The sequence below is a fragment of the Anolis sagrei genome, chromosome 13 (assembly GCF_037176765.1).
Source record: "Anolis sagrei isolate rAnoSag1 chromosome 13, rAnoSag1.mat, whole genome shotgun sequence".
NCBI lineage: Eukaryota > Metazoa > Chordata > Lepidosauria > Squamata > Dactyloidae > Anolis > Anolis sagrei.
Window position 1 is genome coordinate 9,797,173 of NC_090033.1, and position 14,320 is coordinate 9,811,492.

At 42.0% G+C, this 14,320-nt stretch overlaps 1 protein-coding gene across 5 annotated transcripts in view; it reads left to right on the forward strand.

Annotated features, from left to right (window-relative positions):
• HSPG2 (heparan sulfate proteoglycan 2) overlaps positions 1–14,320 on the forward strand; it is a 173,231-nt gene that overhangs the window by 32,774 nt on the left and 126,137 nt on the right. For 4 of the 5 annotated variants that reach the window (XM_067472750.1, XM_067472751.1, XM_067472749.1 and 1 more), the window contains exons 2-4: positions 1,937–2,072; positions 2,197–2,259; positions 6,784–6,864. In XM_067472750.1, coding sequence (XP_067328851.1) covers positions 1,937–2,072; positions 2,197–2,259; positions 6,784–6,864 — 280 coding nt within the window. The remainder of the gene's footprint in view (positions 1–1,936; positions 2,073–2,196; positions 2,260–6,783; positions 6,865–14,320) is intronic. The other variant, XM_067472752.1, reaches the window with a different exon arrangement.

The window sequence follows — 14,320 nt, forward strand, 5'->3', positions numbered from 1 at the left end:
ATGATGTCACAGGACCTGGTGATGTCATAAGGGGGGAATTCAGTCTGTGACGATGTCATAAGAGGACCTCAGTGATGTCACGGTCTCTAGTGATGTCATAAGGGGGAATTAAGTTTCTCGTGATGTCATAACAGGAGAATTCAGTCTCCAGTGATGTCATAAGGGGGGAATTCAATCTCCAGTGATGTCATAAGGGGGGATTCAATCTCTAGTGATGTCATAAGGGGGGGTGCAATCTCTAGTGATGTCAAAGAAGGGAATTCAGTCTCTAGTGATGTCATAAGGAGGAATTCATCTCTAGTGATGTCATAAGAGGGGAATTCAATCTCTAGTGATGTCATAAGAGGGAATTCATCTCTAGTGATGTCATAAGAGGGATTTCAGTCTCTAGTGATGTCATGAGGGGGGAGTTCAGTCTCTGGTGATGTCACAGACTCTAATGATGTTGTAAGGGGTGAGTTCAGTCTCTCATGAAATCGTAAGGGGGCCTCAGGGATGTCACACGATTTAGTGATGTCATAAGTGGGGAATTCACTCTCTAGTGATGTCACAAGGGGGGAATTCAGTCTCTAGTGATGTCATAAGGGGGGAATTCAGTCTAGTGATGTCATAAGGGGGGAATTCAGTCTCTAGTGATGTCACAAGGGGGGAATTCAGTCTCTCATGATGTCATAAGGGGGCCGTAGGGATGTCACATGATTTAGTGATGTCATAAGAGGGGAATTCAGTTGCTAGTGAGGTCATAAGGGGGGAATTCATCTCTAGTGATGTCATAAGGGGGTAATTCAGACTCTAGTGATGTCATAAGGGGGGAATACAATATTTATTGATGTCGTAAGGGGGACTTCAGACTCTAGTGATGTCATAAGGGGGAATTCAATATCTATTGATGTCGTAAGGGGGAATTCAGTCTCTAGTGATGTCATAAGGGGGAATTCGTCTCTAGTGATGTCATAAGGGGGAATTCAGTCTCTAGTGATGTCATAAGGGGGAATTCGTCTCTAGTGATGTCATAAGAGGGGAATTCAATCTCCAGTGATGTCATAAGGGGGGATTCCATCTCTAGTGATGTCATAAGGGGGGAATTCAGTCTCTAGTGTTGTCATAAGGGGGAATTCGTCTCTAGTGATGTCATAAGAGGGGAATTCAATCTCCAGTGATGTCATGAGGGGGGAATTCAGTCACTAGTGATGTCATGAGGGGGGAATTCAGTCTCTAGTGTTGTCATAAGGGGGGAATTCAATCTCCAGTGATGTCATAAGGGGGGATTCCATCTCTAGTGATGTCATAAGGGGGGAATTCAGTCTCTAGTGATGTCATAAGGGGGAATTCATCTCTAGTGATGTCTTAAGGGGGAATTCAGTCTCTAGTGATGTCATAAGGGGGGAATTCAGTCTCTAGTGATGTCATAAGGGGGGAATTCAGACTCTAGTGATGTCATAAGGGGGAATTCATTATCTATTGATGTCGTAAGGGGGAATTCAGTCTCTAGTGAGGTCATAAGGGGGGAATTCAGTCTCTAGTGATGTCATAAGGGGGAATTCGTCTCTAGTGAGGTCATAAGAGGGGAATTCAATCTCCAGTGATGTCATGAGGGGGGAATTCAGTCTCTAGTGATGTCATGAGGGGGGAATTCAGTCTCTAGTGATGTCATGAGGGGAAATTCAGTCTCTAGTGATGTCATAAGGGGGAATTCAGTCTCTAGTGATGTCATAAGAGGGGAATTCAGTCTAGTGATTTCATAGGAGGGCTGTAGTGATGTCACAGGATCTCATGATATCATTAAGGGGTAATTCAGTTTCTTGTGACGTCATAAGAGGGCTGTAGTGATGTCACAGGATCTCGTGATGCCATAAGGGGGGAATTCAGTCTCTTCAGTGTGACTCCCAAAGGGATTCTTGGGGTCTTCCTGAGCCTCTTTCCTTCCTTCCTGCAGGTGAGCCAGGCTTCCCAGCGGCCGGAAGAGTCCTCCTTCCCAGAAGACACCGAGTCAGAGGCGGTGCGGAGGCGATGGCGGAGCTACGCCGACTTCTCCGACGACGAGGACCTGCTGGCCGACGAAGCCTCCGGAGGTGAGACCTAGAAAGGCCTTGGGAGGGGTCCCTAGGGGTCATCTAGCCTGGCCCCGTTCTGCCAGGGACGAGGCTAAAAGAAGAGCCACATATACTCACTTATGATGCCTTTTTCCCTTTCTAGATGGCTTTGGAAGCGGAGAGAACGGCAGCGGGACCCTCTCCCCCGAGATCCATTTCCCCACAGGTAAGAAGCACCTTACTTTGCTCTGGATGTAATATATATATATCACGTATATATGTATATATACGGACATATATATATATATATATACACACACACACACACACACACACAAATATACATAAATACACATATATACATGCACATACATATATACATACATACACACATATTCACACACATATATACACAAATACATATACAATCTAAATGACAATCTAAAAATATAATATAATAATAAATATAATATAATTATAATATAATAATACGATTATACTATAATAATATTATAATATAATAAAATAGGCAATATCAATAAGTAAAATATAGTGATAATAATACTATAATAATATATACACACACACACATATATGTACATACACTTATATTTACACATATTGCACACATCTACACATACACACACATATACAAACAAAAACATATACATATATATGCATACACATATAGACATATATACATGTGCATGCATATATACATACATAAACATATTTACATATATACACATCTATACATACACATTTACACATACACACATATATACATGCACAAAATATATATATATGCATACAAACACTTATATAGATACATATATACATGCACATACATATATACATACATCATACACACATATTCATTCACACATATTCACATACACATATACACAAATACATATGCATACACTTATATTTACACATATTGCACACATCTACACATACACATATACACACAAAAACATATACATATATATGCATACACACATACACACGCACATACAACATTCCAACATGTATATGTATATATACTCACATAAACATACTTGCATATATACACATCTATACGTACACATGTACACATACATATATACATGCACAAAAACATATATATATATGCATACAAACACTTATATAGATACATATATACATATATATACATGCACACACATATATACCTAAATAAATATGTATACACTCACATATGCACATACATAAACACACATATATACATGTGTGTGTTTATGTGCATATGTGAGTGTATCCATATTTATTTAGGTATATATGTGCACATACATAAACACACACACACACACACACACACATATATATATATATATACATGTGTGTGTTTATGTATGTGCATATGTGAGTGTATACATATTTATTTAGGTATATATGTGCACATACATAAACACATACATATATATATATATATATATACACATGTGTGTGTTTATGTATGTGCATATGTGAGTGTATGCATATTTATTTAGGTATATATGTGCACATACATAAACACACACACATACATATATATGTGTGTGTGTGTATGTGTGTGTGTTTATGTATGTGCATATGTGAGTGTATACATATTTAGGTATATATGTGTGTACATGTATATATATGTATATATGTGTCTATATAAGGGTTTGTATATATATACATGTGTGTGTTTATGTATGTGCATATGTGAGTGTATACATATTTATTTAGGTATAAATGTGCACATACATAAACACACACATACATATATGTGTGTGTGTGTTTATGTATGTGCATATGTGAGTGTATACATATTTAGGTATATATGTGTGTACATGTATATATATGTATATATGTGTCTATATAAGGGTTTGTATATATATACATGTGTGTGTTTATGTATGTGCATATGTGAGTGTATACATATTTATTTAGGTATAAATGTGCACATACATAAACACACACATACATATATGTGTGTGTGTGTTTATGTATGTGCATATGTGAGTGTATACATATTTAGGTATATATGTGTGTACATGTATATATATGTATATATGTGTCTATATAAGGGTTTGTATATATATACATGTGTGTGTTTATGTATGTGCATATGTGAGTGTATACATATTTATTTAGGTATAAATGTGCACATACATAAACACACACACACACACACATATATATACGTGTGTGTTTATGTATATGCATATGTGAGTGTATACATATTTATGTATACACACATGCATACACATATGAACGCATTCCTACAGATATACCCACACAGAGAGACTCTGGGCTCCTGCGAGGCTCATCCGTGGGAGGGTTTTGGAAGGTGTGCAACCGAAGCCTGTCTGGTTTGCTTCCCCGATCTCGATGGGGCCAAGCGGGAGGGAAGGAAGGAGAGAACCAGACGCCCTCTTCCCCGTCCAAGGCGCTCCCAACAGACCCCGTTGAGTCCACGGGATTCCACGGAGGAGGGAGGCAGGCAGGGGCAAAAGTAATGGGTGGGTCTGGGTGTTGGTTGCATGTTGGGAAGGGAAAGGAACGTCCTCCCATCCTCCCCTCCTTCCTGGACTCCTTTCGGCCATTGTGCCCGGGCTATTCTTAGCCCCAAACGAGACCCCGAGGATCAGGAGGAGGAGGAGGAAGAGGGCTGCAGCTGTTCCCAGCCTCGTCCGCACTTGTCGTCAGTTGTCGTTGTCGCAGTCTTTTGTTTGAGAGTTAGGAAGAAGAAGAGGGCCTGCTTGCAGGGACCTCCCGGGCAGGGGCGGCTCAACCATTACGCAAAGTAAGCCTTTGCCGTACAGTTGATTTTGCCCAGGGGCGCTCTTGAGGCGCTCTTGGGGGGAAACAGACCTTGATATAGGCAAGTTGTAGTTACTGGGATGTATAGTTCACCTACAATCAAAGAGCATGCTGAACTCCACCAATGATGGAATGGCACACAGAACTCCCACGACAAACAAAAAATATAGATCAGTGATTAGTTGGGTGGGTGGGGGGGGGGGGGGGGTGGCGGCGCCAAAATACTGCTTGCTTACCATTAAAAATTACCTAGGGCCGCCTCTGCTCCCGGGCAATGATGTCCCAGCATCCCCAAGAGGGAGAGGGGAGCCTGGCTTCTCTGTCTTCTGAACTCCTCTCACTTTGCTCAGTAACCACTCTTTCCTTCCTTCCTTCCTTCCTTCCCTTCCCTTCCCTTCCCTTCCCTTCCCTTCCCTTCCCTTCCCTTCCCTTCCCTTCCCTTCCCTTCCCTTCCCTTCCCTTCCTTTTTTCCTTCCTTCCTTCCTTCCTTCCTTCCTTCCTTCCTTCCTTCCTTCCTTCCTCCTTCCTTCCTTCCTCCCTCCCTCCCTCCTTCCTTCCTTCCTTCCTTCCTTCCTTCCTTCCTTCCTTCCTTCCTTCCCTTCCCTTCCCTTCCCTTCCCTTCCCTTCCTTTTTTCCTTCCTTCCTTCCTTCCTTCCTTCCTTCCTTCCTTCCTCCCTCCCTCCCTCCCTCCCTCCCTCCCCTCCCCTCCCCTCCCCTCCCCTCCCTCCTCCCTCCCCCCTCCTCCTCCCTTCCTTCCTTCCTTCCTTCCTTCCTTCCTTCCTTCCTTCCTTCCTTCCCTCTCTCCTTTTCCCTTCCCACCCTTCCCACTTCCCTTTCTCCTCTTCCCTGGTTTCTCCCCCCTTCCCTCCTTCCATACGTCCCTCACCTTCCTTCTCTCTTTTCTGTTTACCATTCATACATTCCCAATATCTATCCTTCCCTCCCTCTCCCACTACTCCTTCCTTCCGTCTCCGATAATCACTCATATATTCATTCCCTCCCTCTTCAATTATCTATCTATCTATCTATCTATCTATCTATCTATCTTTCCTATTTATCTATCTATCTTTCCTATCTATCTATCTATCTTTCCTATCTATCTGTCTGTCTATCTATCTATCTATCTATCTATCTATCTATCTATCTATCCGTCCATCTTTCCCATCTATCTATCTATCTATCTATCTATCTATCTATCTATCTATCTATCCTTCCATCTTTCCTATCTATCTATCTATCTATCTATCTATCTATCTATCTATCTGTCCTATCCATCCATCTATCTATCTATCTATCTATCTATCTATCTATCTATCTTTCCTGTCAATCGCTTCCCTCCCTCCCTCTCCAATATTCCTTCCTTCCTTTTCTCCCTCACCAATATTCTTTGATTCCTTCCCTTTTCTTCTCCAACATTCATTCATGTATTCATTCATGCCCTCTCTCTCCAATATTCTTTCCTTCCTCCCTTCTTTCTATCCTTCCTTCATTCCTTTCCTAACACCCACCCTCTCCAATATTCTCCCCTCCCTTCCTTCCCTCCCTCACTCTCCAATATTCCTTCCTTCCCCTATTCCTCCTATCCTTCCCCTTCCTTTTTCAACATTCATTCATTCATTCATTCCATTCCCCTCCAATATTCCTCCTTTCCGTCCTTCCTTCCGCCCTTCCTTTCTTCCCTTCCCGTCCAATATTCCTTTGTTCCTTTCATCTATTCCTTCCTTCCCTCTCCAAAATTCCTCCCTTCCTTCCTTCTCCAACACTCATTCCTTCCTTCCTTCCCTCCCTCTACAACATTCCTTCTTCTCCCTCCACTATTCCTTTCTTCCTTCCTTCCTTCTCCAACATTCCTTCCTTCCTTCCCTCCCTCCTTCTCCAATATTCCTTCCTTCCATCCTTCCTTCTTCTCCCTTTTGGTGTCCCTCTCTTTTCTCTTCTGCAGACTCTCCGCTCCTCCCTCCTTCTCTCCCTCCTCCTCCTCCTGCCGGCATGACCTCCGATACCGATGAGGACGCCCCGCTCAGTAAGTGCCTGAGGTGGGGGGCTCTGCCTTTGGCCCTTCACTTGGGGAAACCCTGACACCGTCCCTGAAGGTCTCCTATTGGGGGTGTCACGAGACCGCAGTGTCCCGAAGGTCTCCTATCGGGGGTGTCATGAGACCGCCGTGCCCCGAAGGTCTCCTATCTGGGGTGTCACGAGACTGCTGTGCCCCGAAGGTCTCCTATTGGGGGTGTCACGAGACTGCTGTGCCCTGAAGGTCTCCTGTCTGGGGTGTCACGAGACCGCCGTGTCCTGAAGGTCTCCTATCTGGGGTGTCACAAGACCGCAGTGCCCCGAAGGTCTCCTATCTGGGGTGTCACGAGACCGCCGTGTCCTGAAGGTCTCCTATCTGGGGTGTCACAAGACCGCAGTGCCCCGAAGATCTCCTATCGGGGATGTCACGAGATTGCAGTGCCCCAAAGGTCTCCTATCTGGGGTGTCACAAGACCGCAGTGCCCCAAAGGTCTTTTATCGGGGGTGTCACGAGACCGCCAAGCCCCGAAGGTCTCCTATCAGGGGTGTCACGAGACCGCAGTGTCCCGAAGGTCTCCTATCGGGGGTGTCATGAGACCGCCGTGCCCCGAAGGTCTCCTATCTGGGGTGTCACGAGACTGCTGTGCCCCAAAAGTCTCCTATCGGGGTGTCACGAGATTGCAGTGCCCCAAAGGTCTCCTATCGGGGTGTCACGAGATCGCCGTGCCCCAAAGGTCTCCTATCTGGGGTGTCACATGACCGCAGTGCCCCGAAGGTCTCCTATCGGGGATGTCACGAGATTGCAGTGCCCCAAAGGTCTCCTATCTGGGGTGTCACAAGACCGCAGTGCCCCAAAGGTCTTTTATCGGGGGTGTCACGAGACCGCCAAGCCCCGAAGGTCTCCTATCAGGGGTGTCACGAGACCGCAGTGTCCCGAAGGTCTCCTATCGGGGGTGTCATGAGACCGCCGTGCCCCGAAGGTCTCCTATCTGGGGTGTCACGAGACTGCTGTGCCCTGAAGGTCTCCTATCTGGGGTGTCACGAGACTGCTGTGCCCCGAAGGTCTCCTATCTGGGGTGTCACGAGACCGCTGTGCCCTGAAGGTCTCCTATCGGGCTGTCACGAGACCACCGTGTCTCGAAGGTCTCCTATCGGGGGTGTTATGAGACCGCAGTGCCCCAAAGGTCTCCTATCGAGGGTGTAACGAGACCACCGTGTCTCGAAGGTCTCCTATCGGGGGTGTCACGAGACTGCAGTGCCCCAAAGGTCTCCTATCAAGGGTGTAACGAGACCACCGTGTCTCGAAGGTCTCCTATCGGGGATGTCACGAGACCGCAGTGTCCTGAAGGTCTCCTATCGGGGGTGTCATGAGACCGCCGTGCCCCGAAGGTCTCCTATCTGTTGTGTCACGAGACTGCTGTGCCCCGAAGGTCTCCTATCGGGGGTGTCACGAGACTGCAGTGCCCCGAAGGTCTCCTATCAAGGGTGTAACGAGACCACCGTGTCTCGAAGGTCTCCTATCGGGGATGTCACGAGACCGCAGTGTCCTGAAGGTCTCCTATCGGGGGTGTCATGAGACCGCCGTGCCCCGAAGGTCTCCTATCTGTTGTGTCACGAGACTGCTGTGCCCCGAAGGTCTCCTATCGGGGGTGTCACGAGACCGCCGTGTCCTGAAGGTCTCCTATCTGGGGTGTCACGAGACTGCTGTGCCCCGAAGGTCTCCTATCGGGGGTGTCACGAGACCGCCGTGTCCTGAAGGTCTCCTATCGGGGGTGTCATGAGACCGCCGTGCCCCGAAGGTCTCCTATCGAGGGTGTAACGAGACCACCGTGTCTCGAAGGTCTCCTATCGGGGGTGTCACGAGACTGCAGTGCCCCAAAGGTCTCCTATCAAGGGTGTAACGAGACCACCGTGTCTCGAAGGTCTCCTATCGGGGATGTCACGAGACCGCAGTGTCCTGAAGGTCTCCTATCGGGGGTGTCATGAGACCGCCGTGCCCCGAAGGTCTCCTATCTGTTGTGTCACGAGACTGCTGTGCCCCGAAGGTCTCCTATCGGGGGTGTCACGAGACTGCAGTGCCCCGAAGGTCTCCTATCAAGGGTGTAACGAGACCACCGTGTCTCGAAGGTCTCCTATCGGGGATGTCACGAGACCGCAGTGTCCTGAAGGTCTCCTATCGGGGGTGTCATGAGACCGCCGTGCCCCGAAGGTCTCCTATCTGTTGTGTCACGAGACTGCTGTGCCCCGAAGGTCTCCTATCGGGGGTGTCACGAGACCGCCGTGTCCTGAAGGTCTCCTATCTGGGGTGTCACGAGACTGCTGTGCCCCGAAGGTCTCCTATCGGGGGTGTCACGAGACCGCCGTGTCCTGAAGGTCTCCTATCGGGGGTGTCATGAGACCGCCGTGCCCCGAAGGTCTCCTATCTGGGGTGTCACGAGACTGCTGTGCCCCGAAGGTCTAATATCAGGGGTGTCACGAGACCGCAGTGCCCCAAAGGTCCCTATTGGGGGTGTCACAAGACCACCGTGCCCCGAAGGTCTAATATCAGGGGTGTCACAAGACCGCCGTGCCCCGAAGGTCTCCTATCGGGTGTGTCACGAGACCACCGTGCCCTGAAGGTCTCCTATCGGGGGTGTCATGAGACCGCTGTGCCGCAACCTCTGCCCAGGTGGGTCAGGTGGAGAACTTAAGCAGGAGAGGCCTTCTCCGAGTTGGCTTTGTTTGGACCGCATCTGGCACCACTTTTCGTGAGATGGGATGACTCAACTCCGACAGTCGAGTGTGGAGACCGGCCTCCTCCTCCTCCTCCTCCTCCTCCTCCTTCTTTTTGGTGCCGGAGAACAAGGGCTCCTTAAAAGGAGGCAAAGCCAGGACTGAGTTGACGCCGAGGCGGAGGAGCTGATCTTCCAGCCCGACCTTCTTCTCAGGCTGGCTTCCCTTCCATCACCCTTTCCCTCTACGACTCCCAAGACTACAACTCGGAAAAGTTTGGGTTCTGGACCCTTGATGGAGGGGGCCGTACGGCACTCTGCACATGCACAGAGGAGGCCTTTGTCATGTCAACACTAAGCACTATAGGAATCCCTAGGCTATCCAAAGAAGTCGAAAGAAAGGCCCGTTTGATCCTTGCGGGGCGTAACGCATTCTTTGGGGGTGACTCTTTGGCCGGGAAGGGGGGCCACCGGTCATCTCAATGGGGCCTTTGTGGGAGCCCCACCAACAAGGACCCCTGTGTCTGCCTTTGTGTCGGAACACGCCTTGGGCATCTCTGCGGGCGGGAGGGAGGGAGGGGATGGGGATGATGGGACGTGTTTTTCCAGCGCTCCCATCGGCACCCGAGGCTCTCCTCCAAAACACTTCCTTTGGCCATTTACACGTTGTGCCTTCTCCCAAATTTTAGTCCATTTGTCCTGGGAAGAAGAGGAAGAGCAAGCTATATTAATATAATACTATTTAAATATTATTATATTATATTATAATTATTATTAACTAGATTTTATTATTAGATTATTATTATTATTATTATTATTATTATTATTATTATTATTATTTATGGACATCATATGTATATATTTACTATTAGTAGTAGTAGTAGTAGTAGTAAATATATACAGATGGTGTCCATAAATAATAATAATAATAATAATAATAATAATAATAATAATAATAATAATAATGGACACCATATGTATATATTTACTATTAGTAGTAGTAGTAGTAGTAAATATATACAGATGGTGTCCATAAATAATAATAATAATAATAATAATGGACACCATCTGTATATATTTACTACTACTACTAGTAGTAGTAGTAAATATATACAGATGGTGTCCATAAATAATAATAATAATAATAATAATAATAATAATAATAATAATGGACACCATATGTATATATTTACTATTAGTAGTAGTAGTAGTAGTAAATATATACAGATGGTGTCCAATAATAATAATAATAATAATAATAATAATAATAATAATGGACACCATCTGTATATATTTACTATTAGTAGTAGTAGTAGTAGTAGTAAATATATACATATGGTGTCCATAAATAATAATAATAATAATAATAATAATAATAATAATGGACACCATCTGTATATATTTACTATTAGTAGTAGTAGTAGTAGTAGTAAATATATACATATGGTGTCCATAAATAATAATAATAATAATAATAATAAATATTGAAATAATAAATACAATACAATAACATTTAATTATAATAATAATCTAATAATAAAATCTAGTTAATAATAATTATAATATAATATAATAATAGCAATACTATATAGTAACAATATAATAATGTAATAAAATATACTAATAATCCAATAATATTGTAATTCTATTAAAATAATAATAAATCTAATATAATAATAATTAATATAATATAATAGCAATACTATATAATAACAATAATATAATAATATGGTAATAAAATATACTTATAATAATAATAATATTGTAATACTATAATAGTGATAATAAAATATAATATGAAATATAATATAATATTATAATAGCAATACTACATAATAATAACAATAATATAATTAATTATTCACATGTTTTATTACCATAATACTGTAATACTATAATAATAATAATAAAAATAATAATAATAAATATAATATAATATTAAATATAATATAATAATAGCAATACTACATAATAATAACAATAATATTGTAATATGGTAATAAAATATACTAATAATATTGAAATACTGTAATTATAATAATTAAATATAAATATAGTAATAAATATAATATAATAATAGCAATACTATACAACAGTAATATAACTGTGGTAATATGCTAATAATATAATAATATTGTAATACTATAATAATAATAATATAACAATAACAATAAATATAATATAATAATTAATATAATATAATAGCAATACTATATAATAACAATAATATAATATGGAAATAAAATAAACTTATAATAATAATATTTTAATACTATAATAATAATAAAATATAATAATAAATATAATATAATAATTAATATAATATAATAGCAATACTATATAATAACAATAATATAATAATATGGTAAGAAAATATACTAATAATATAATAATATTGTAATACTATAATAATAATAAAATATAATAATAAATATAATATAATAAATATAATATAGTAATTAATATAATATAAAATAATAATAGCAATACTATATAATAACAATTATATAATAATATGGTAAAATATGCAAATAATATAATAATACTGTAATATAATAATAAAATATAATAATATGGTAAGAAAATATACTAATAATATAATAATATTGTAATACTATTATAATAATAATACGATATAATAATAATAAATATATAATAATAGCAATACTATATAATAATATAATAATATTGTAATACTATAATAAGAAGAAGAAGATATAATAATAATAATAATAATATAGCAATACTATATAATAATATAATAATATTGTAATACTATAATAATAATAATTAATATAATATAATATAGTAATAAGTATAATAATATAATATATAATATAATATATAATATAATAATACGATTATACTATAATAATATTATAATATAATAAAATATGCAATGTTAATAAATAAAATATAGTAATAACAGTGGTATAATCATATTATAATATTAAAATATAATAATAATAATAATAATGAATACAATAATAATGCAGGGTATAATAATAATAGTAAAGTGTTGTATAATAATAATAATAATAGTCCCTTTTGGGGGGATCTGAAGCACCTGCAGCCCCCTGAAAGCTGACCCAAGCCCATTGGGTCAATGCATTTGCTGCAGCGTTTGGCCCTGAATCGCTGGCACGCTTCCTATGAGAAACCTGTGGGTGGGAAACAGAAGGGGAAGCTGTAAATCTGCAAAACCCGGGACTGTTTGCATCTCCCCAGCCAGGCCTCTCCCTCTGGAAGAATGGGGCAAGGAGGGAAAACGTCCAAGCGAGGAGGAGGAGGAGGAAGAATGCCCCATTGAGGCGGGCGGTTGGTCGGACGGTGGGCCGGCCGCTTGGTTGGCTCATTCATTCCTTCTCAGGGTGGGGTGACCTCATGGCTTGAGATTCCTTTGGGAACCCTACACACCCCTCGGACCGTTGGTATGCATGGCATGCGCATACGTTCCAATGCAAGGAGGCCCGCTCCACACAAGCCAGAAGAGCAAAGCCCTCCAACCATCCAAAGCCCTTCAAGAGCCGGTCCAACCGATGACTCTTCCAAGCTCATTTGTGGCCAAAGAGAACAACAACAACAACAATAACAAAAACAACAATAATAACAATAACAACAATAACAACACCAGTAACAACAACACCAATAACAACAACACCAATAACAACAATAACATCAATAATAACAACACCAATAACAACAATAACAACAACACCAATAACAACAATGTCCGTCCATCAGTCCATCCATCCATCCATCCATCCATCTGCCCGGTCACCCATAACATCAATAATAACATCAATAATAACAACACCAATAACAACAATAACAACAACAAATGCCTCTCCTTGTGGCTCATTTATATCCAGAGAGAACCTCAGGTCCTGGGGATGATGATGATGATGATGATATAATATTTCTTACTGAGGGAGAAGCCTCCCACAGAATGGTCACACATCCAGGCAAACGTCCCCTGGGCAACGTCCTTGCAGACAGCCAATTCTCACAACAATAAGAACAACAATAACAACATCAATAACACCAACAACAACTGCCTCTCCTTGTGGCTCATTTATATCCAGAGAGAACCTCAGGTCCTGGGGATGATGATGATGATGATGATGATGGTGATGGTGATGGTGATATAATATTTCTTACTGTCGGAGAAGCCTCCCACAGAATGGTCACACATCCGGGCAAACGTCCCCTGGGCAACGTCCTTGCAGACAGCCAATTCTCACAACAATAAGAACAACAATAACAACACCAATAACAACAACAACAACTGCCTCTCCTTGTGGCTCATTTATATCCAGAGAGAACCTCAGGTCCTGGGGATGATGATGATGATGATGATGATGATGATGATGATATAATATTTCTTACTGAGGGAGAAGCCTCCCACAGAATGGTCACACATCCGGGCAAACGTCCCCTGGGCAACGTCCTTGCAGACGGCCAATTCTCACAACAATAACAACAACAATAACAACATCAATAACACCAATAACAACAACACCAATAACAACAACAACAACTGCCTCTCCTTGTGGCTCATTATATCCAGAGAGATCCTGAGGTCCTGGGGATGATGATGATGGTGATGATGATAATATATTTCTTACTGTGGGAGAAGCCTCCCACAGAATGGTCACACATCCGGGCAAACGTCTCCTGGGCAACATCCTTGCAGACGGCCAGTTCTCTCACAACAGAAGGACTGCTGACTGAAAGGTCGGTGGATTGAATCCG